At 42.8% G+C, this 20,865-nt stretch overlaps 1 protein-coding gene across 10 annotated transcripts in view; it reads left to right on the plus strand.

Moving 5' to 3' along the window:
• Positions 1-853: 853 nt before the first annotated feature.
• The window catches only part of VRK2 (VRK serine/threonine kinase 2), a 69,678-nt gene continuing 49,666 nt past the window's right edge, over positions 854-20,865 (plus strand). The window contains exons 1-7 of one of the 10 annotated variants that reach the window (XM_074949497.1): positions 854-1,231; positions 2,160-2,300; positions 14,628-14,656; positions 15,213-15,282; positions 16,048-16,135; positions 16,290-16,398; positions 18,133-18,225. In XM_074949497.1, coding sequence (XP_074805598.1) covers positions 2,165-2,300; positions 14,628-14,656; positions 15,213-15,282; positions 16,048-16,135; positions 16,290-16,398; positions 18,133-18,225 — 525 coding nt within the window. In that variant the 5' untranslated portion in view covers positions 854-1,231; positions 2,160-2,164. The other 9 variants (XM_074949496.1, XM_074949495.1, XM_074949501.1 and 6 more) reach the window with 9 other exon arrangements.

Here is a 20,865-nt window from a genome sequence, read left to right on the forward strand (position 1 = left end):
AATCACAGAATCATAGAATATCAGGGTTTGAAGGGACCTCAGGAGGTCAGCTAGTCCAACCCCCTGCTCAAAGCAGGACCAATCCCCAACTAAATCATCCCAGCCAGGGCTTTGTCAAGCCTGACCTTAAAAACTTCTAAGGAAGGAGATTCCACCACCTCCCCACTAATTCACTGATTTCACAACACTCATAACATGGTCATTATTTCCAAGGAACTAAAAGAAAATCACCGGCTCAGTTCTCATTTTTTCCATAAGAGGAAAAAATCAGCAACACAACCACAAGTTTTGTTCCTTGGGAAAACATATCATTCCTCTGCATGCAGATTTAACAAGGTGTTTTCATGTAGTTTCTGCTAATTTTCAGTTACTCTTTGGTTTCTATAAGGATCCTGCTCCCTTCAAAAAATACGCGTAGTATGGGCCACACCTTACACCCCCTTCTACAGTCACCACTCCAGTGAGAATTCTTTACAGTGGACTCCAACAGTCCGACTACGGCACTTCCAGAGTGCGAGCAGTTATGACAGACGCATCACTCAGAGCTTCTTCCTCTCACGCTGGCTTCCGTGCCTCCCCAGCGTTTCCATGGGCAGGGACATGTGGCCCCCATCAGCCAGGCACTTTATTTCATTCTTTAGTGTTGGTTTAATATTTAGAATACTTCATGCTGAAGAGGGGCATGTTCGGAGCGTGCCCGTCCAATGTGAGGCAGGACACCCATTGTTTGACAATCCAGCCCCCCTCGGACGAGCGGGCACGTCGGGGGCACCCCGCACTCTTTCCCGCTGAGCCGCGGCTTCTCTCTCACAGGCGCTTCCCCCGCCGCCGCCGCCGCCGGGCACTGGGGCGAGCCCACAGGAAGCCGCGCCCGCGCTCCCCGAGCCGCACCCAGCGCGGCTCCTCGCACGCCTCCTCCGGCGCCCGCCGGCTGCTGTCACTCATCCCCCATGTGACCGCCGGGGTTCCTGGGCTCTCCGGCCGCTGCTCCTCCGCTCCCAGGCTGGCCCGGCCCGGCTACACGAGGAAGGCGAGGGGCGCCGGCGGCCTGAGGCGGGGCCGGTTAGTGTCTCGGGGAGCTGGTGGGGCCGCGCGGATCCGACCGGCCTGGGAAGAGTCTGTGGCTGCTGCGGCGCCCTGGAGAAGGAGCCCGCGAGGGAGAAGGCGCCCCCAGTAGCTGCGGGGATTGGCGGGGGGTGGAGAGCAGGAGCAGCCCTCTGAAACGAGCTGGGTGAGCCGGGGGTGTCGGAGGGAGCTTGGGGCGGCCTGAGCAAGGCTGCAGGTGGGAGGGAAGCTGGGGGAGTTGTTGGGAAATCGCCTGGAGCAGAGCGGGGAGTAGGAGCACCTGGGCAGCCTTCCCCAGTCTGCTGCCTTCTCCTTCAGCCGGTCTGTTCTCCCCGGCTGCGCTCGCCATCGCGAGCGGCTGTGGGGCGGGCTAAGAGAACCACTCAGGCCAAAGTCAGCCCCGGAAAAAGGTGCAAGAGACCGGTGCAGGGCAGATAGCACCAGCCACCTGTGTCAAGTGCTTTGAGAGTCTGAAAAATCCCACTGACAGCAAGAACTCAGGGCTTGTGTGAAAGGATAAAGGGCTCCCTCTCAGTCAGACCTGCCCACCTTCAAACACATGGTTCCAGAGTGGGGTCTTGGTATTTCAAACCAGATGTTTAGACCCCCAAAGCCACCCCGGATGATGCATCTCAACTCACTGAGTTTAATAAAGAACAGAGTGCAGACTCAGGTGGTGGTTCTGTAGTCCACTGATTATTTTTATAATGGTGCATATTCCTAAACTATCAACTCATAGTTTAAAGGCTGTACTGTGGACTCATGCCAGGTTGCATGTTTGTAGATTCTTTCAGTGCAACTTTCCTTCCGTCCCTCTGTCTCAGCCACTCACCTAGTAATAATGTTGTTGCTTGAATGGGATTGCCCCCCTCGTTGTTTAGGCCTTGCCTCCCTGTAGTCATTTACCTTCACTTTGAACTGGAATAAAACACTACCATTCTCATTTGGTAGCATTTTAAACCCTCTTTGCATAGGAATAAGTTATTACTCAGGTGCAAGGCTGTGGAAGACTTAACTATGATTTTCGTTTTGGAACAAGGGAATTGGAAGGTTTCGTTTTCTTTCATACTGGTTTCATTTTCTTTTCTTTCAAGGTGTAATGCCACCTAAAGGGTGTGGAAAAAGCAAGCTCCCTGTCCCCCTTCCCAAAGGAATGATAATGAAAGACACTGAAGGAAAAGAGTGGAGGCTGGGCAATATAATTGGCCAGGGAGGATTTGGATTGATCTATTTAGGTAAAGCATGAGTGTTAATTACGAGAGTATTTCTGTGAGTTGTCTGTTCTACTTTATCCTTTAAAACAAAATGGTTTAAAAAAAAAGTTGTTGCTAATCCACTAAAGAAACAACAAGAGGTGCCAGAATGTGTTTCACGATCTTAAACAGCACTCAGCTGAATGCTCAGGTGATTGAGAAGTTTTCCTGAAGGAACTGCATGATTCTTTCCTGGATTGTTCAGAGTACTGCTTGTATAGCCTGCAGCATTGAAGCATATACCTTGGGCACCTATGGGGCAGCGCTTGAGTAGAAGATTGCCAGAGAGTAGCAATAGTAAGTGCTGTAGGATATGGTGATTCAGTATGTGGCAGTAACTCTCTCGAGTCAGTACTGATCCAGTGCTCCAAAGTGCTGTTGGGGGCATTGGCTGTTGAAGGTGCCATCTTTCAACTGAGACATAAAATCAAGATACAGAGCTTTTGGTCATTAAAGAACTAATTACACGTTTTATAGCAATAGTAGTATTAACTTTGGTGCTATGTATGAATTAAAGCCACACTTTGTCCAGCAGTTTCAGCTGAAAATGGTACTCTTCACTTGTCCAAAATGGCATAGTATAGCTGCATGCTCTTCAACAGATGCTATATTTCTATTCAGAGGTAGCTGCTTTTCAGTGGTGAAAAAGTGATAAATAGTTTGTAAAACACTTCGGGATCATTTATATCAACATGTAAATTACTACTGTTGGTCTCTATAAAAGAGAAAAATCTGTTTACAAAGCAGCATGATGGACTTTTCCTGTACCACACACATGCAGGATAAATATGGGAACTAGTCTACAATGAAAATCTGTCAGGAACTACATTGAGCTTGTACTGAGAGCAGTGAAGAATTAGTCCTGAATAGCAACATCAGTACAACCCATCATCCCTAAAGGCAAACATGCTCTTCTTAAGTTAGATAGCGGTATGTTAACGAGTGTTCCCAGACCTGGGGTATTAATATTCAAAACCTGCTGATCAAGCCACTTCAATACGTGGATTGAATGTGCATTGCACATACAAAAATCTGTTGTACCTTTTTAATTTTTCTCCATTTATTTTGTCATGGAAAGTGTAATTGCATTTTTTTGGCATCCATTCTTTGTGCCACTTCTTTATTTTCTATTTTCCACTCTTTCTGTTTATGTGCTATGATATTTAGCTCATACAAATTGCTTTGTTAGAAGATTATATGCTAATACGTTTGAAGACAGCAGAAGCTTTCCTTATTGCATGGTTTCTAGACCCCTGGAACAAGTCAATTTTTCATTAGAACAAGCGCCATATACCAAATGACTTATTTCTCAGTTCTTTTGTCTTTTTAACTGCAACTTCTTCTGCATGGGTGGATCCTCTTTGCCCACACAGAGCTACACTGAAAGCAGAAGCACAGGAGTTTGCCCACATGGAGAAAATGACTGGAGCCTTGGTGAATGTGGAACAAGCTTTTACTTTCTGTAGCAGGACTTATGGGTGTTCGTTACATCCTATTCAGCCATAAGTATGTGCCACTGTTTTCTTGATAATAGATGCAGTAGTGTCTCTTGCATTTTTTCTGTTCCATCTGTCATGCATTGATGTCCTTGTTCCAGATATTTGCTTTGCTGCTCAGGAACAGCTGGGACTGAGCAGAATTCCTCCATATTTTTTCCTTGTGTTTGGTGTGGCAAAGCACAGAGCTGGATAGTGACTGTGCACAGTCACGAAAACCCACATTTTACTTCTTGGAGACTGGTTCTACCTGAGGACTGGTACGTTAGTGCTCTAAATAAAATGGATGCCTTAAAACTGTTCCGTCAGCAATGGTGGTTGTAAATTATAGCAAAAATCATCAATCTTATCTGCACACTCTGACATCTACCATTTCAGTCACAAGAAACTGAGAAGAAAAACTGTGAACAAGGCTGCCATTAACCAAGATGTCCTGCTTTCTAGAATGGAAAAGAGGATGGCATCCATTCCACTGTATGACTGCATAGAGGAGAGAAAGATGATTTCATTAGCAACCTAAATACCACTGTTTCTGATTGCTCTTCATACATTCAGTCCTGTACCAGTTGCCAATCATTTAAGCATACAGAGACAAACTAATATGTGCTTGACGCTTCTCCAAAAGATGCTCAGTTTGATCCACATTAAGACATATTTCACTCCAGTTCTTTGCTTCCCCATATGTTCCATTAGTAAAAGAAGAAGCAGGCAAACTCTGCTTTAATCCACCAGTGTCCAATAATATTCTGTCTTAATATTAATCTTTCTTAATACACTCTTTTGGGAGGTGCTTGATCAGCATCTGTTGCTCAAGGCCAAGAAAACAAAAAAAAATCCTGGTTGTCTTATCTCTGTCTCATTCCATTCTATAGAATTCTATTCATAGCCTTCCCAGACAGGGATGAAAGTAAGGGGGTATGGGCCGGTATGGCATACCGGTAAAAGGTAGCCTCCAGTACTGGCCCGTACAACTGACTTTAAAGCGCTACTTTAACGTCACTGCCCCTTTTGCGCAGCGATGACCCGGCAGGGCAGCCAATGGGGGGCGCAAAAAGGGCAGCGCTGCTGACGGGGAGTGGGGGCAAAAGAAGTAGCTGCCCCGGGGCCCCGGGCCCTCTAAATTGCCGCTGGAGCCCCGGGCAGCGCGGGCCAGGGAGCACAGATGGATGGGCCGGGGGACGCTGACCACCCCCAGCCCTGCCCCTTACGCCCGAGGCCATGCCCCTTCTGGGGCGGGGCCAGAGCAGCCCTGTACTGGTAAGAGCTGCATTTTACTTACATTTTACTGTTCCCAGGGTGAGATCAGTAACCAAGGCCCCTCAGAAATGTGCAGTCACAGAAGAGGTGAGGGACAGAGCTGTTCTGATATTTACGTTTTTCTTTTGATGTAGATGATTTCTTTTATGACCTTCTCTTAGACATCAGTCAGTTGCCTTGGAGAGATCCTATGTCTAGAGCATATATAGGAAGCATTACCATAAGAAAATATACCCCAGCATGAGCAATGGAATGAAGTCAAGATGCCTCCTGAAATTGCTAGTCAAGGATTATTTGTTGGGAGGGGGAAAAAGAAAGTAATGGAAGGTTGGGGAATGGAAACTTACAAAGGTTCCCACAGAGAAGTGAGAATGATTCATGGGACTCTGATGTAGTGGTAAGGGGAAACTGAATTGAGAATGTGGTTTTGTTTGTTATAACAACACTTTTCTCCGGTGGAACCCAGATTACTCTCATAGGGTACATGTTTAGAACATCTGGTGCAACAGTGAAGGAGGAGTAATTCAGTGTAAGTAATTCTCAATCTAAAGCAAAAAAACATTAATTGTGTACCAAATCTACTAGGGCATTTCTTATTACAGGAAAATCATACAAGACCTCGTAAATGGTATATTGCATGGAGATTGGTACATGTTTCATGCAGATTTTACTGGTTTTCTTTCTGACCACACAGACCACAGATGACTTTAACTATTGTGGTGTATTGCTCTTTGAATCCCACCATGCTGAGGCAGAGAGCAGCCAGAGGAGTAGTATGGAATGATATTGCAGTCTAGGGCCCTTGTATATTTTGGTTTTGTGTTCCTAATGAGTATAGCAGGAATAGCCGGAAAAAAATATAGCTGTTTGGTAGAATCTTTGCAAAAGTCATTCTTGTTTACCTCTACTTTCTCTCAGAAGGGAGACCCGGTACTGGATATGGCACTAAGATGGAGGCTTAGTTCCAATTGTAACACAGAAATTAGAAAGAGGAACATAGCAGATTGACTCAGCAGTGCATAACTCAGCTGAAACAGGAAATGGATCAGACTTATCAGCAAAGATTGACTCGATGCTGTAAAGAAAGGTCCAAAACAAGGAATCTTATTTCTCATGTTCATTATGACTAGGCCCCTATCAAATTCTCGGCCATGAAAAATGCATCACAGACTGTGAAATCTGGTCTTTTGTGTGCTTTTACCCTATACTATACAGATTTCCCGGGGGAGACCAGTGTTACCCAAATTGGGGGTCCTGACCCAAAAGGGAGTTGCAGGGGGGGTCACAAGATTATTTTAGGGGTCTTGCAATATTGCCATCCTTACTTATGCACTGCCTTCTGAGCTAGGCAGTTGGAGAGTGGTGGCTGTTGGCTGTGTGCCCAGCTCTGGAGGCAGCGCCTTGCCAACAGCAGTGCAGAAGTAAGGATGGTAATGCTATACTATTCCACCCTTACTTCTGTGTTGCTGCCTTCAGAGCTGGGCAGCCAGAGAGTGGCAGCTGCTGACTGAGGGCCCAGCTCTGCAGGCGGCAGCAAGGGTGGCAATACCATACCATGCCATCCTTACTTCTGCGCTACTGCTGGTGGTGGTGCCTCTGCCTTCAGAGCTGGGCTGCCGGCCAGCAGCCGCTGCTCTCCGGCTGCCTGGCTCTGAACTTAGCGCCGCCGCCACCACCACCAAGGCACAGAGGTAAGGGTATCAGTATTGCAACCCCCCTGCAACTCCTTTTTGGATCAGGACCCCTACAATTACAACACTGTGAAATTCAAATTTAAATAGTTGAAATAATAAAATTTATGATTTTTAAAATCCTATGACTGAAATTGACCAAAATGGACTGTGAATTTGGTAGGGCCCTAATTATGACAGACATTGTGGCTGAAATAACACCAGCCAGCAGCTCAGTTTGGGCCTGGGTCTGCAAAGATTTGAGCACTCTCTAATCCCATTGTCTTTAGTGGTGTTCAAGAGTTCTCACTTCACATGGTCAGTTCCTTAGAAATACATACTAATGAATAAGAACTAGGTCTCATTTAGGTAGTCCTGTGGCTGAGATATGTCTTTTTCACCCCCTTCTTGAGAGGAGTAGAGTTCTGTTCATATATATATTGCTCTATGTTGTGGAGTAACTACTAAACTTGAAATGAGGAGCTAATCCAGAGGAAATTCTAGAGAACTGAACAAAACGGGCCACACAGTGGGATATGCTAGGTTTGAATGTCTGCAAAATGTGAACAACACAGCAATTTTATAAAAATGAAGGTTAACTTTGCTGGCTGTATCTTTTAATAAGTAGTTTTACAGCAGTAGTATAAAGTTTTTGATGTGCATTGTTACAGCTTAATTCCCTATTAAGTATACGCCATACTCCATTAATCTTTAACAATGTACTTGAAAAATTTTATACTACTTATGCAACATATATTTACCACAGATGCATTTCCTGGAAGGCTTTGTTCACTAAATCAAAGCTGTGGAAAGCTATTAACTGACCCTGAGCTCTTGGATTCAGTGGTGCACTTGGATTCAGCCATTTCAGGAATATGGCACCTAAACTTTTCTATATAGAAAAGTGCTTGTGTTTGCCCCTAATGCTCTTCCCTTTTAAATATTTCTGCCTTCACTTTCAAGTGTCCTCTTTGCTCTGCACCTTCTCTTCCTTCGTTGTCTCTCCTCTTCCTTTTAATTTTCACGTCTCTCTAGAGTCCCTCTAACAGCAGAAGGCTTACCAGCAATGTGATTTCTCCCTACATTCCTGAAGAGCAGAGTTTCCCTCCATTGCTGGAAGCAATTTGAAACTGTCTAGGAGTGCTCTTCTGAATCAGTTTCAAGCTACCGCTTATGCCGAGGAAGAGTACTATGGTTGACAAGCCTGTCCTACCTAGGCTGATCCATATTAGAGCTTTCCTTCTGTTACCTACACTCTACCAGTGGCTTACCATGATAGAGCTCAGACAGAATCTTCCTATTCATTTGACAGGAGAGAAAAAAGCAAAGGAAACAGGGAACAATACAGCATTTCCATGATACGATGCCCAATTTAAAGTCCTTTAGGGAATAGTGGCAGTACGTGGGAGAATTAAAGAAGAGTTTAGAAGGGTGCAATTGAGAGAGAATACCAGACACTCATTTATCTTCCTTATCACGGCTAGTGATTGATGCTGGTCTTTACATAAATCATTCTCTATTTCCCACAGCAATGACTTCTTTAATACACAGTTAGGGCTGAAAATTTAAATGCAAAAACATCACACAATACTCAGTTAAGGTTCTAGCATCATTGTTAAGTCTGCTTTGCATTTCAACATCCATGTACAAGCTAGAAATTTCCTTCCTCACCACTGCCAGTGCTTGTACTTCCTTTATACATATTCATTAGATGGTTACATCATAACATAAGTCTTCACTCCGAAGATGAAAGGTGAAGGCATAGAGATTTCTGGTCCATTTCTAGATGGTAGTTAGGAGTAGGGAGGTCGGATGTTACTGTATTTATAACTTTTTTTGTATGTGTTAATATATGGGTAGAAAAGAGGTCCAGCTATAGGTTACTTCCGATGTGATTTCCTAAAGGTATAATACTCTGTACTATGGAGATTGCCCGGGATATGTTGAGTTTGTAGCAAATCATGATAAAGATATATACAAAGTAAGGAGATGGAGGGAGAAGGAGGAGAATCAGCAGAAATGAATTCTTTGATGGCCATGAGCATCTACAGATGCAATGTGATATATCATGCCATGAAGCATGTGTCCCTAAATTGGCATTGTATGATAACAGGAGGAACTTCTGCCCTAAGATATGGCATTTGCTGCAATATGCAGGTTGCCCCTCTAAATCCATTTTTGATCAGCACCTATGCCGTATTGAAACTGACATAGTACCTTCTGAGTGGTCACAGTGTCAGCCTTGCAGATGAGCAGGAGTGCAGTCATTCCAGAAACCAGTGCATGCATCAAGTTTAAGAGTTAAAGGCCTGGACTCCCATTCAAGAATGCTGAAATGGCTTTTGTTCCTGAGGTTAAAGGATATGTCGTATCTACTCCAGCTCAGCTAGATTAACTTTGAAAGTTAGACAGTGTCTGTCTTAGCTCTGGAAGGCAAAATTTTGGCTCTGGTGAATTAGGATTAAAGTTTCATTAAAAGATGACAGAAATTATAATAAAATTTTCACCAGAACTGTGTTGTACTGGAAGCATTTACAGATGCCCCACAAAATAGATTTGCCATGGAGCTCAGTTTTCTGCTGAATATCTTAGCCAGGTGCTATAGAAGCCAAATCCACAAGATTCTACTTTAAAGGCCTGTGTATATAATATCTGCTTAATAGAACCCCAAATTCACAAAGGAATACGAGAGAGAGACCATTTCTAAAGGCTTCTCAGAAATTAGTCTAGCCAGGAAATGGTAGAGCATGGGATAAAATCATGAGAAGTCCTTTCTCAGGAAACTTAGCGTGTAAGGACTTGAAGGACTGAAATTATCAATTCCATGAGATATTGAAAGAAAACAAAAGAGGAAAAATACAAAGGGCTCTATTAAAATACAAAGGGCTCTAGGTGTTGTTTCTGCATGGCATTCTGATAGGTAATACTGTTATACCAATAAAATAAAAACCATCAGGATCTTATTAAAGGGGAAAAGGCAAAATGCCAGATTTATTGTGAATACAGAAAGAATCATAGTAAGCAGTTAGTTATAGCTATAACATTCCATTCAATTTCATATTTATTCACACATTCATTCATACACACACAGACACAGGTTCTGCAAGGTTGTTATTATAGTTACCAGCCTTAGAGTTGCTCATGCCAAGCCACTGGCCAGGTGGCCTGGACATGAGGAGGGAGCAGGGCCTTGTCAGATGCTCATCTGTTGCTCCTGGAAGTTGGTTTGCAGAATCAGACCCCAAAGTTCTCACTTTCTAGAGTCCATTTTTATAAGAATTTCTTCCTATGCCAGTCTATGGGAATTGCTTCATCATGCTGTTGCTGAATCAATCAGGAAATGGCACATTCCTGACGGCTCCGTGCTGCCAGATGTTATCTTGTTCTTTGGTTCTTCCATTCTTGAGGCTGTTGGGTGGATTCCAGTCTGCCCTCCGGGGGTCCTCTGGTTATTTCCACTTGACGCCTTCTTCAGCCGTTGGACACTGGATTCTTAGGCTGGCACCTCCCTGATCATTCAGTTATTATCCACACCAAGCATCCATCCACATACATCTTCTGTCTCTATTTTAATCACAATTGTTAACAAAGCGAGATGAATACAACAAAAGGGTGGGGAGTCTCTGGGTGCTGTTTCTGTTGTTACAGAGTATTGCTTTGAGTCTCTCTCTCTGTGAGTAGTGGTTGTTACAAAGAATTGCTTTGAGAACAGACTCTGTCTTAGAATGTACTAACACAATTAGCAGCTTGCAAGTTTCACACATAGAGGGAGAGAAATAGTACCAAAAACCAAGAGACCTCTTAATTAGTAATACCCTGGAATTTAAACTATGGGGAATCAAACTCATTTGTGATTTTAATACAGAACTTCTTTAATATGATCCAACAACACCACAATAATTTAACAACTGTAGATGGTAAATATTTAGTATTTTTAATTATTGCCATTGCTGATTGTTTTTATTTATGATCAAGCCAGTGTTCTGAAAATGATTCTTTAGGATGTTTACATAAATCAAAACTTTCTTTACATTAAACACAGTGGGTGAAATCCTGGCCCTGTTGAAGTAAATGGCTAAACTCTCATTTACTTCAGTGGGGCCAGGATTTCACTAGTCTTTTAATTACTTTTATATAAACTAATTTGCAGTTCTTAGCCCTAGCTTTTGAGTACTGTGTTAATTTTTGAATCATGGGTTTTGTTTTATTCCTGTGTAAACAGAGCTGAGAGAACAATATCACTACACATTTTCATATCCCCTGGAAAACATGGCAAAAGATGATAAAAAGGCTTCTTGAGTTTATTCATGCTTCCAATATGAGCTTTTATCTCCCAAATAGCCAGCAGCAGCGTTGAGACCAGCTGTGGACAGGAACAGGGATATTTTTCCTCACTGCCAAATACACTGCTTTTCTTTTCCACTGTGTAAACTTTGTCTACAAACTGATTTTTATGAGAACCATTGTGAATACTTCACAATATTCCAAACATGACTGCCACAGATTAAACTGCTAAAACTAAAGCTGGCACATTTGAACTGGCAAATAAAACTGGCATGTTTCTTTGTCACACTGAATGCAGTTGTGCTATGCAGTCCTAGGGAATCTCAATTCATCCAGAAATTCTATTGTTACCTTGTCATATTTAAACACAGAAAGACTGATTAATTAAGATTGTGGTGCAAGTTAACAAACTCCATGAATTCATAGTTAAGGCTGATGATGAAATCTTAGCCCAGCTTGCTGTCACTGGGCAAAGCTAGGAAATTCTGGAAATGAGTTAATTTGATATCATATTTTCTGCATTGCCTAGACACAGTAATTGGAAATTGTGGTGAAGAATGTAGATCTTATTTCAGCTTGTATTTTTAATGTCGTCCTTCAGTTACTTTTCTCTGGTGCAGCAGTTGTAACTTATGACAATATTTCCACCAATGCTGAAAGCAAAAGTTCTAGAGATTCAAGATACATTTCAAAAATAATTCTTGAACTACAGTGCATCCCACTTTTTTTGCAGCTAGTGTAGGTAAAATGTGTATGCCATAGCCAGAATCTGGAGAATTACACAATTGGCATATTATTTTGGAGTACCTTTGCTAACATAGTCCAACCATATAGTGCGCCTGGTACTCTGTATGTACTTATATGCCATCAGAGTGCTCCTGCATTCCAGCACTGCTCTCCTACAGGGTGTCTGCTTATTAGCCCATAGTCTAGGACTTAACTGATTGTAGTATTACGTATAGCCATGTGCTACCACATAGAATGAGCCTAGCACATAGCTAATTATGTATCTTATAGAGTAATTAACTATGGGCTAAATTCGCAGGAGAGTATGTGGTGCTGGTCTGTGAGGTATAATCAGGCTGTTAAACCTTCGGAGCCTTTCCAGTCTGTTAAGTAACTGCATAATAATCCATTTAAAAAAATGCGTTATGTATATTATAGGCAAAAATAGTCATCCTCACTCGTGGACCATAGTGGATAAATATAGTATCCAACTGCCTCCCAACATAAAGAGAAAAGGTGGGTGAGGTAGTATTTTTTATTGGACCAACTTCTATTGGTGAGAGAGAGACAAGCTTTTGAGCTTACACACAAGCCCTGAAGAAGAGCTCTGTGTAAGCTCGAAAGCTTGTCTCTCTCACTAACAGAAGTTGGTCCAATAAAAGATATTCCTTCACCCATCTTGTCTCCCTAATATCCTGGGATCAACATGGCTACAACATTGCATATTCAATATATAAATGGTTAATAAAAAGCAATACAGTGATATGTCTGTCACAATGCTAACAACATGAGCAACTTTGGGTATATCACTATTTACAAATAGTTGCTTTAAACATTCCTCCTGTTATTGTCTGTATAGGATATTGCACTGGACATTGTAATACTTTGCCATGTATGATATATATATTTTTAAATTTACCTTCTCTTTCCCTCATAGACTTTAAGGCCAGAAGGGATCATCACGATCATCTATTCTGACCACCTGCACATTGCAGGCCACAGAACCTCACCCACCTCCACTCCTGTAATATGCCCATAAACTTTGGCTGAGTTACTGAAGTCCTCAAATCTTGATTTAAAGACTTCAAATTACAGAGAATCAACCATTTACCCTAGTTCAAACCAGCCAGTGACTTGTGCACCATGCTGCAGAGGAAAGTGAAAAAAGTATTAGGGTCTCTGCCAATCTGACGTGGGGGGAAATTCCTTCCTGACCCCAGGTTTAGTGATTAGTTAGATCCTGAGCATAAGAAAAAAAGAATAGCCGTACTGGGTCAAACCAAAGATCCGCCTAGCCCAGTATCCTATCTTCCGATGGAGGGAGTGAACATAAGAGGGCACTTTATTGAGTGATCCATCCCCTGTCATCCAGTCCCAACATCTAGCAGTCAGATGTTTAGGGACACCCAGAGCATGGGATTGCATCCCTGACCATCTTGGCTAATAGCAATTGATGGAATGATGTGTCAGTGTGGATAAGTCTTGCATGTGGCAAGATCCACCCTGGACACCTGGGAAAGAATTCTCTTCAGTAACTCAAGAGTCCTCCCCCTTTGGTTTACCATCTCTCGCCATTGGAGATATCTGCTAATAGCAGTTCCGGATAGGCCATATGCCATTTTAGGCAATCTCAACATACTGTCCCCTCGATAAATTTATTAAGATCAATCTTAAAACAAATTAGGTTTTTTACCCTCTCTTCCTGATGTGGCCCCGTATGCTTCAGTGACATCCAAGGGAACAGAGTTCTCTCGGGGTCAGAAAAAAATAGACGCCTATTGTGCTAAGGGATTCTGTTTTGTAGCCTGTAATTGTCAAATATGTTCAGTTAGTGTTTTGAATTTTTTTGCACTAAGAGGCACAATCACTGGTCTCCTCTTTGGATGGGTTGTATCTGAACTCTCCACAACTCAGATCAGTGACTAAACAAATAATTCCAGAGTGGCAATCAAGGCTCAAGGGCCAGATTAAATTGAAATAGGGAAAGCAGACAACCCCATCTGGCAGCATGGCATAGGGCATAACTCTAGTAGAGTCTCTTTGTCATGACAGCAGATTGACTGGAAGCATACGTAGAGACCCAACTGACTGAATGGTTTAGGAAATAGAAAACCGATTAGTCTATTTTAATATAACATAGTTTCACAAAAGTTTGGTGTGACTGTGTAGTAGAGGTGCTCTAGCGGCTCTGTAGTTAAGATTGGGTTGACACATTCCACTGAAAGTACAGTAGAACCTCAGTTACAAACACTTCAGGAATGGAGGTTGTTCGTCACTCTGAAATGTTTGTAACTGAACAAAACTTTATGGTTGTTCTTTCAAAAGTATACAACTGAACGTTGACTTAATACAGCTTTGAACCTTTACTATGCCGAAGAAAAATGCTGCTTTTAACCATCTTAATTTAAATGAAATAAGCACAGAAACAGTTTTCTTGTCAAATCTTTTATTTAAACATTCCCTTTCTTTTAATAGTGTACGTTGAACACAGTACTATACTAAATTTGCTCTTTTTTTTGTCTCTCCTGCTGCCTGATTGTATACTTCTCGTTCCAAATGAGGTATGTGGTTGACAGGTCAGTTCGTAACTCTGGTGATCGTAACTCTGAGTTTCTACTGTAGGATTAATACATACAAGTATTATCAAAATAGGTTGAAGTTTTTTTAATTTTGAAATTTGGACAAAATTTCAAAAGGAAAACATTTCTAACAGTTTTGAGAAATGTCTCCTTCCTCTCTCCTCCCACCCTCTTTTTTTTGTTTTGACCAAAGCTACATGTTTTGCTGTTTAGTTGCAATTATATTGACTGTTGGGGGAAGTTTCATCACCATCTCTCTGATTTTTACAGCTTCCTCTCGTGTTCATATTCCTGTAGAAGATGAGGCTGTGCATGTAATTAAAGTGGTAATGTTCATATCTCACTTCTAAATTATTTAAAGTACTAGCATTTTCTCATGTATTTTCTATTTATTCTTATTTGGAGCATTGAGTTGCATTGCATGTTTTTTGTGTGTGCCATTCTTCCATCACAGCATAATTTGTCTGCTGGAGGAGTGTTTTGTGATTCCTTAATGCTTGCTGTTTGTTTGCTTCCATTACTAACCATGGACATCACAATGAGGGGAGGGGGGGGAATCAGACTGCATATTTAAGAATATACAGTGACTGAAGTTAAAATGTATTAATTTAATTTCCTAAATAGTACTTGTGTTAGTCTGTATTACATGTTTTCCTTTGAGCATTTGCAGTGAACAGCTTGTTTTGCCAACAGAAGTGATTGGTTTTTAAAACAATATACTGGCTATATTTTATGTAAAATAACTTTTGTCAAATGTCATAGTGTATCTTTTTAAAAAAAAAATGGATTTTAACCCACTTGGAACTATTATTATTTAGGAACTCCTTTTTTTTTTTTTCCCCAACTCATTTTATCACACCAAATTTATTTGTTCCTCTATAGGAATATCTTGAAAATGGGCCTTTGTTTTCTGAATTGAAGTTTTACCAGAGAGCTGCAAAACAAGAGCACAGTAAGTAATATCAGCAAAACAAAATAAAATTAAAAGGTATATTTTTTCAATTAGAGCAATTGATATCTTGAAGCTTTTATATCAAGCATACTTCAAACACTGGGACTGATTCTGGTCTGGTTTACACTAGTTTTATTCTCACTGGTATAAGTGAAAATAGAATCAGAACTAGTAGGGTGACAAATCTGAGGGAGAACTAACCTCTCTCCGTAGACCATATTTTAGGCTATGGACAGAGGTGTTGCAAGGATTACTTAGTAAGGCTAGTACTGCCAATAACCATTCCAGGAATGAAGTTACTCACATGCGTAAGTGTTTGGAAGATTTAGTAGTAATTTAGGCACTGAACCTGCAAGCTCTTTACTCATAGTAGCAGTCCCAATGACTTCAGATGAGCAAAAATTGCACATGTACTTAAGTATTTTGCTCGATTGAGGCCTAATTGCATACTCTGTTGATCCACTGTTTATTCAAGAAGGTAAATTCAAAAAGTAAAGTTTGTAAAGGAATTAGTTTTTCTCAGCTACTGACTGGATTCCTATTGTGTTGTTATGACTCAGAGAAGCATATATCAAAGGAACACAGAGCTTTACTTTTGCAGAAAGTTACTTGCTGAACTTTTTAATTGGGCTGTTAGGTTAAAATACTTACCTGTATGTGTTTTCATTTTAACAACAAAGATTCTAATGATAGTTAAATACTAAGATTAGACTGTAGATTCTCAAACTACCTTAAATTCTGGCTTATCTATTATTATTTTGACAGTCAAAGAGTGGATGAGGCTCAGACAAATAGGATTTTTAGGAATTCCGGTGTTCTGGGGATCAGGCTTGGCTGAATACAATGGAAAAAGGTAATAACAAGCTGAATTGGAGTCAACGCTGTTGGGCTCATAGTTGCCCGAAGATTTATTTTCAATTAAATGAAGTATGTTTTGAGCTTGTTGATATAAAGCTATCTGTACCCCGTGTCTTACAAGGATTCCTCACTTGTGTATTTTCTAATAGTTATAGATTCATGGTCATGGAAAGATTAGGGGTAGACCTGCAAAGAATCTTGGACAATGATGGACACCGGTTTAAAAAAGAAACAGTTCTTCAACTTGGGGCCCGAATGGTAAGTGCAGAGGGGAAGGAAGTGGTCCTGTTTTTAATGTATTGAACTCTCCTAATGCATCTGCTCTTTGTGAAATGCTGAGATCTATTTCGGTCCCAAGTCAGCATGAAGTTGCATAGATACTTAAGTATCATCCTGAATCAGGGTCTTAATTTTCCTCTTCAAATTACATTTTTATGAAACTGAGTGTTATTGATTAGGAATGGAAACTAGATCCTCTTTACACTAGATCTCTATGGGCCTAAGCCGAAGTGAATAGAAAAACTTCTGTTGACTTCAGTGGGCTTTGGATCAGGCTCAGTAACAGGATGAGACAAAATGTTCAAATATGGATGCCTAAAGTTAAGCGCCTACGCCCATATTTGGACACACCAGCTAAGTGGCCTTATTTTCAGAGATTTTGAAGGTGCCTAATGTTAGCCATGCAGGTTAGACAGTTTTGGCCACAGTGCTTTCAGCACCACCGTCTTTGTTATGCAGAATTCTGATTTCACATCTTCATTTTAATCTGATTTCACATCTTCATCATTGTGCAGGCCAAAATAAGCCTGTAGGATTGTACATGTATCATCATTGTTTTCAAATTCCTTTAAACTAGCATAGATTGATGGGTGATTATATGCTGTGTCGTTTGGGAATGCCATTTGGTTTGTGAGAGAGTGGCACTGTACCCCTTGCTATAACAAACCCCTGGGGATCCAAGCCATGTGTGCGGTATGGCAAGGGAATGCTCGTCCGGTGGCCCCGGGGCCAAAGGAGCACTTTGCCCCCTTTCTCTCCTCCTCCTCCCATCTGCCCCCCACAAACTTGCAGTCTTGGGGCCAGAGGAGCTCTCAACTCCCCACCACAGCAGGTGGAGCTGGAGGCAGGATCCAGGGACCATGTTTGCTATAGCTTAAGGTTTGCTATTGCAAAGGGCATTACAGCAAGGGTCTACTGTATCATCAAATAAATGCAATAAAATGCATTTATATTGCCCCTTTACCATCTTGCCTGCCTTCTGTCACTAATCTCTTTTCACTGATGGACCGGTGGTTTTAACATTCCAAAACTGGGTGCCTCTCAAACAGCCATTTTTTTTCTTTGTGTAAATCAGTCCACTGTAAACATGTTTCTCTTCTCATCAAATATGAAAGTACCCTTCCTGATCTGAAGTGCAGGGTTAGCAATAATTAGTCGTAGACCTGTTAACAGTCTTAAGGTCCAATATCTTGTGAACCATCAGGACCAGATATGTTATCCCTTTGGAGAGTTAGGAATTCCCCCAGCCCTTCCAGTATTATAAAGTATTAGTTTCATTAATGGAACATGAGAAAAAAGACCTTAAAATCACATTTAAAGAGATTTTACAAATTTCAAAGATCTATAGGGTAGATATATAGGGATAAAATGTGGCCCAGCTGGCATGTGCCCTTACATTCCTGCATCAGCTACCTGCATTATAGCAGTGGAAGGAAGTGGACAGAATGGGGCAGGAAATGGCCAGAGTCTTGGCTTTGCTTTCCTTCCCTATGCATCTGGCAGCGTACACTGGGATGGGCATAGACCCAGAACAATATAATCTATCCCTGGTCCCAGGGGAACCAGGAGGGCTGCTGCTAATGCAGGGCAGATCATTACCTCACATTCTAGCCTATAATGTGGCAGTTGAGGCTCATTGAATAAGTGAAGCATGTTTAGGTGATAATGAGAATAATAATTAATAAACATTCCCTTTTGGACTTTTTTCCTAAGTTGGATGCCTTGGAATATATGCATGAAAATGAGTATGTTCATGGTGACATTAAAGCAGCAAATCTACTTCTGGGCTACACAAATCCACATGAGGTAAACACAATATCTTTTACAATTACTGTATACTGTTGCTGTAACACTTTCACTGTTGATGTTCATTCTGTCCTATGCAGTTTTCCTTCCTTTCCACTTAAGGGCATGTCTACACTACGAAATTAGGTTGAATTTATAGAAGTTGGTTTTTTAGAAATCGTTTTTATACAGTCGATTGTGTGTCCCCCCACACAAAATGCTCTAAGTGCATTAAGTGCATTAACTTGGCGGAGTGCTTCCACAGTACCGAGGCTAGCGTCGACTTCCGGAGTGTTGCACTGTGGGTAGCTATCCCACAGTTCCCGCAGTCTCCGCTGCCCATTGGAATTCTGGGTTGAGATCCCAATGCCTGATGGGGCAAAAAACTTTGCCGTGGGTGGTTCTGGGTACATGTCATCAGGCCCTCCTTCCCTCCCTCCCTCCCTCTGTGAAAGCAACGGCAGACAATCGTTTCATGCCTTTTTTCCTGAGTTACTCGTGCAGACACCATACCATGGCAAGCATGGAGCCCGCTCAGCTCGCTGTCACCGTATGTCTCCTGGGTGCTGGCAGACGTGGTACTGCATTGCTACACAGCAGCAGCAACCCATTGCCTAGTGGCAGCAGACGGTGCAATAGGCCTGAAAACCATCCTCATCGTGTCCGAGGTGCTCCTGGCCGCCTCGGTAAGGTCGGTCAGGAGCGCCTGGGCAGATATGGGCGCAGGGACTAAATTAGAAGTCACTCGACCAGGTCATTCTCTTTTGTCCTGCAGGGAGTCCTGTTGTACCATCTTATGGTGAGCAGGCAGGAGATGAGGATGGCTAGCAGTCCTACTGCACCGTCTGCTGCCAGCCAAAGATGTAAAAGATAGATGGAGTGGATCAAAACAAGAAATAGACCTGATTTGTTTTGTATTCATTTGCTGCCCCCCCCCCCCCCGTGAAATCAACGGGCGACAGTCGTTTTGGTGAGGTCTGTCAGGGGTAGCTTGAAAACTTTAATGGAGATTCAGTCCTGCCTGAAATACCAGAGGGATGGATAGCTTAGTGGCTTGAGCATTGGCCTGCTAAACCCAGGGTTTTGAGTTCAATCCTTGAGGGAGCCATTCTGTGTGACCGTTGTTTTTGTTTCTCCTTGATGTAAAGCCACCCCCTTTGTTGATTTTAATTCCCTGTAAGCCAACCCTGTAAGCCATGTCGTCAGTCGTCCCTCCCTCCCGTCCCTCAGAGCAACGGCAGACAATCGTTCTGCGCCTTTTTTCTGTGCAGATGCCATACCACGGCAAGCATGGAGCCCGCTTAGATCACTTTGGCAATTAGGAGCACATTAAACACCACGCGCATTATCCAGCAGTATATGCAGCACCAGAACCTGGCAAAGCGAAACTGGGCTAAGTAGGCGACGTCAGCATGGTGATGAGAGTGATGAGGACATGGACACAGACTTCTCTCAAAGCACGGACCCTGGCAATGCGGTCATCGTGGTGTTAATGGGGCAGGTTCATGCGGTGGAACGCCAATTCTGGGCCCGGGAAACAAGCAGAGACTGGTGGGACCGCATAGTGTTGCAGATCTGGGATGATTCCTAGTGGCTGCGAAACTTTCACATGCGTAAGGGCACTTTCATGGAACTTTATAACTTGCTTTCCCCTGCCCTGAAGTGCATGAATACCAAGATGAGAGCAGCCCTCACAGTTGAGAAGCGAGTGGCAATAGCCCTGTGGAAGCTTGCAACGCCAGACAGCTACCAGTCAGTCGGGAATCAATTTGGAATGGGCAAATCTACTGTGGGGGCTGCTGTGATCCAAGTAGCCAATGAAATCAAAGATCTGCTGCTATCAAGGGTAGTGACCCTGGGAAATGTGCAGGTCATAGTGGATGGCTTTGCTGCAATGGGATTCCCTAACTGTGGTGGGGCCATAGACGGAACCCATATCCTTATCTTGGCACCAGAGCACCAAGCCGGCGAGTACATAAACCGCAAGGGGTACTTTTCAGTAGTGCTGCAAGCACTGGTGGATCACAAGGGACTGTTCACCAACATCAATGTGGGATGGCCGGGAAGGGTACATGACGCTCGCATCTTCAAGAACTCTGGTCTGTTTCAAAAGCTGCAGGAAGGGACTTTATTCCCAGACCAGAAAATAACCATTGGGGATGTTGAAATGCCTATAGTTATCCTTTGGGACCCAGCCTACCCCTTAATGCCATGGCTCATGAAGCCATACACAGGCAGCCTGGACAGTCGTCAGGAGCTGTTCAACTACAGGCTGAGCAAGTGCAGAATGGTGGTAGAATGCGCTTTTGGACTTTTAAAAGCGCACTGGCGCAGTTTACTGACTCGGTTAGACCTCAGCGAAACCAATATTCCCACTGTTATTACTGCTTGCTGTGCGCTCCACAATATCTGTGAGAGTAAGGGGGAGACGTTTATGGTGGGGTGGGAGGTTAAGGCAAATCGCCTGGCCGCTGGTTACGCGCAGCCAGACACCAAAGTGGTTAGAAGAGCACATGACAGCGCGGTGCGCATCAGAGAAGCTTTGAAAACCAGTTTCATGACTGGCCAGGCTACAGTGTGAAAGTTCTGTTTGTTTCTCCTTGATGAAACCACCCCGCCCCTTGGTTCACTCTACTTCCCTGTAAGCTAACCACCTTCCCC

The sequence above is a fragment of the Natator depressus genome, chromosome 3, assembly GCF_965152275.1.
Source record: "Natator depressus isolate rNatDep1 chromosome 3, rNatDep2.hap1, whole genome shotgun sequence".
Taxonomy (NCBI): domain Eukaryota; kingdom Metazoa; phylum Chordata; order Testudines; family Cheloniidae; genus Natator; species Natator depressus.